Consider the following 3006-nt stretch of genomic DNA (forward strand, 5'->3'; position numbering starts at 1 on the left):
ACATACTTCTTCATGTGATGTCTGTGCCGTTGCATACAAAAAGATAGCACCTCCAAAACTAAAGCAAGGATTTCTGCTCTTTGATAATCTACAAGAAAAAGGAATAATATTCAGTTATACCAAAGAAAGAAAGAATGTTCTGTCATGCACAGTGAGCTCACCAGTTATTACAGTTTCTGATGCATTTTTTAGTGGATTTTTGATTCACTGGATTGCTTTAGAAAGTGGTATGTTGGGTCAAAACAAAACAACCAACACAACTGTGGCTTTTTTCTCATTACAGCCAATATTCTTTAAAATCAGACAAGGAAAACTACTACATGACCCACAATAGCCATCAAGAAAATATATCTGTGCAAAGCACATCATCAAGCTACATGAGCATTCACAGCTGCAAGGGAGAAACATTAAAATTGTCATTACCTTTGTCATAGGAATTTTCTGATGTATCAGCCAGAAGTGGTGCAGTAAGAATGGGAATGCAACGGTCGTAGAAGAAATCGAGAAACTGAAATAAATCTAAATTCTAAAACAACAGTAACTGCATTAAACTCTGGCAATCACATACAGTCATTTAAATACAGAAGAGTAGTAACAGAAGGAACAGCCCAGGAAGAGTTTTCCTGACTCCCTCACTTCTGCCTGCATCTTTTATTTAGGCCTGCAGCACTGTCTTCACTCAAGCAAGATTGACTTCTTTATTTGGGGGAAAATCTGTGAGACATCCAACCAACGTAGCTATCACCAAAAGGCTCCCCAGCATGGATGCAAAGAGAAATGCATCAAAGGCAGAAAGTCCTCAGTGACTCAAAGGGATTGACAAAGTGACCTTAAACCACTCTGACATGCAGGTCCTTTGGCCACAACAACCTGCAAACCTTTTGACTGCTATTCTGGGACATTACAATCTATTGAAACATTGATTTGGTTTCACACAGACTCTACTGGACTGCCTCAGGATTTGTCATCCAGCTCGAGGGAGCTACAGTCCCACAGTGCATTGGCACTGCCACAGGGCACTGCTTGGCTTAGTGCCTGCACAGTGCCCCAGACACACACCTTTCATTAGCCAAATTCACTTCTCTTGTGCTTATTTAAACTCGCTATCAGATCACACTCCAATCAATAAAAAAAAACCTGAAATTGTTTACCCTCTGCCCCTGATAATAGCAAGAGATAATCTCAGGGTTTTAGCTTTGCTGAGACAGTGATGTGTCTTCTGCCCTCCATGTTCACTTACACTAATATGATGCCGCATATTCTCTGGATCAATCAGAATATAGAAAATCTTCTTTAGCTGACTATCTCCTCCAAGTCCCGGGTCAGAATTGTTGATCAGCTGCTCAATGATCACAATGAGGAGCGGGTTTTTCTGCAAAAAACAAACCAACCAAGCAAGAAAACGCAAAATAAGTACTAGCAGGAAGGGAATGAGCTCCCCACATTCTGCAATTTGTTTTTTTTATATAAAAAATTAAATGAAACAGAGAAATTGACACTTTGATTGGCATTTTATTTCCCTATTTGCCCTAAAACTAGTACGTTTACAATCTCCAAATCACTTTTACTTACATTGTCAATCTGACGGGCCTCTTTCAGTATAAAGTTGTGGATCTTGAATGGATGAAAGTATCCTATATAAGACAATATATCTGTAGCACCGGATCTAACTTGCAGATCATTCACTCCCTAAGACAAAAGAGATTAATTTTTTAGAGTGTATCAAGTTGGGTATTTACAGGATGAAGTGAAACTGCAAAGAAGAGACACTTAAAAGTCTGGACAATGTTTCTAAGAGGAGAAACACAGTCAAACACTTACAGAAAAACAACAAGCAACCAGAAAAATCTTTTGCTATTCTTTCCCTCCTACAGAAGGGACACAAGGCTTTCTGGGAACTTGAGAGCCCAACTTTAGGCCAGAAACATTCACATCCCCCTACTTGCTACAATATCTGACACTGGTCTTCTCTACCTGTAATTCACAATTTATTCACTTGGTATAAAAGGACCAACTGTACAAATCAAGGTTTACGACAATTTCTGTGCTCATCTACAGGCAACAGGAAGTCAGATAGGATTGTATCTGACAAAAAAACTAATCAAGCTGTCACATCAAGAAGAGACTCTCTCAAGGGTCACACAACCTTGTCACAAGGACTGCACTGCCCACAGACTTCTCCATCATGCAGAGTAAAAATAGTAAGTGCAAGGAACCCAAAACTGCTCCAGAGTGCAACTGTGAGCAGCTCTTGGAGGCAGAACATTACAAGGAACTTTCACTCTCAGCAGACAAAAGGCTCTCCAATCAGACTTACATGAGGTAGATCCAAAACTCTGGGGAAATGGCTGAGAGCTTTTCTAGTTTTAAGAAAATCAGCTGTAAGTTTTCACTTACCATTAACCTTTTAAGAGTTCTAAGAATTTTAAACTTGGACAAAGTGCTGAGAAATTCACGTCTATTCTCAGGTAACGCTAAAGAAAAGGCGAAGAATTCCCGAAAAAACTTCACCTAATGCACAAATAAAAAAAAGAAGGTCAGATTTCTTTGAGTCAGAAAACTCTTGGAAAGGAGGACACAGTTCCAGTTTGTGTTAGAGGGAGGGTGTCCAGGCTGATTGTGCAGAAGCACCTCCAAGTCTGAAGAACTAGAACAGTTTCACTCCTTGTGTTTCATCTCTCTCATTTAAAGCATTGAAGGAAACACCAAGACCACTGGCTTACCAGTTCACGTAGTTGCTCATCAGCTGTAGCTTCATCATTCAATCTTGCAAACATTTCAGAGAAAAATATCTCATCTTTCTGCAGAACACACAAAAAGAACACAACTTACACAGTGCCTCTGCAGAATCAACAGAAATCTTTCTAAGATCCTCCACTGAAGCAAGACAAGCTCCTTTCATAAAGAACTCCATTCCTTTTATCCCCTAGAAGGCAAAGGCCAGAGTACTCATCCAGCAGGATCATTGCCAGTGTATTGTTTCAGCACTCCCCATGTGCAGCACAA

General features: G+C 40.0%; 1 protein-coding gene across 1 annotated transcript in view; it reads right to left on the bottom strand.

The window, feature by feature from the left end:
- The window catches only part of LOC114071621 (serine/threonine-protein phosphatase 4 regulatory subunit 3-like), a gene marked incomplete at its 5' end in the record, with an annotated part of 5982 nt that extends 3155 nt beyond the window's left edge, over positions 1–2827 (bottom strand). The window contains 5 exons of the mRNA XM_027909473.1: positions 424–526; positions 1241–1372; positions 1573–1689; positions 2398–2511; positions 2724–2827. Coding sequence (XP_027765274.1) covers positions 424–526; positions 1241–1372; positions 1573–1689; positions 2398–2511; positions 2724–2827 — 570 coding nt within the window. The remainder of the gene's footprint in view (positions 1–423; positions 527–1240; positions 1373–1572; positions 1690–2397; positions 2512–2723) is intronic.
- Between the last annotated feature and the right edge of the window lie 179 nt (positions 2828–3006).

This window comes from Empidonax traillii, unplaced genomic scaffold (genome assembly GCF_003031625.1).
Source record: "Empidonax traillii isolate 1590-97213 ecotype Southwest subspecies unplaced genomic scaffold, ASM303162v1 scaffold2151:size35173, whole genome shotgun sequence".
Lineage (NCBI taxonomy): Eukaryota > Metazoa > Chordata > Aves > Passeriformes > Tyrannidae > Empidonax > Empidonax traillii.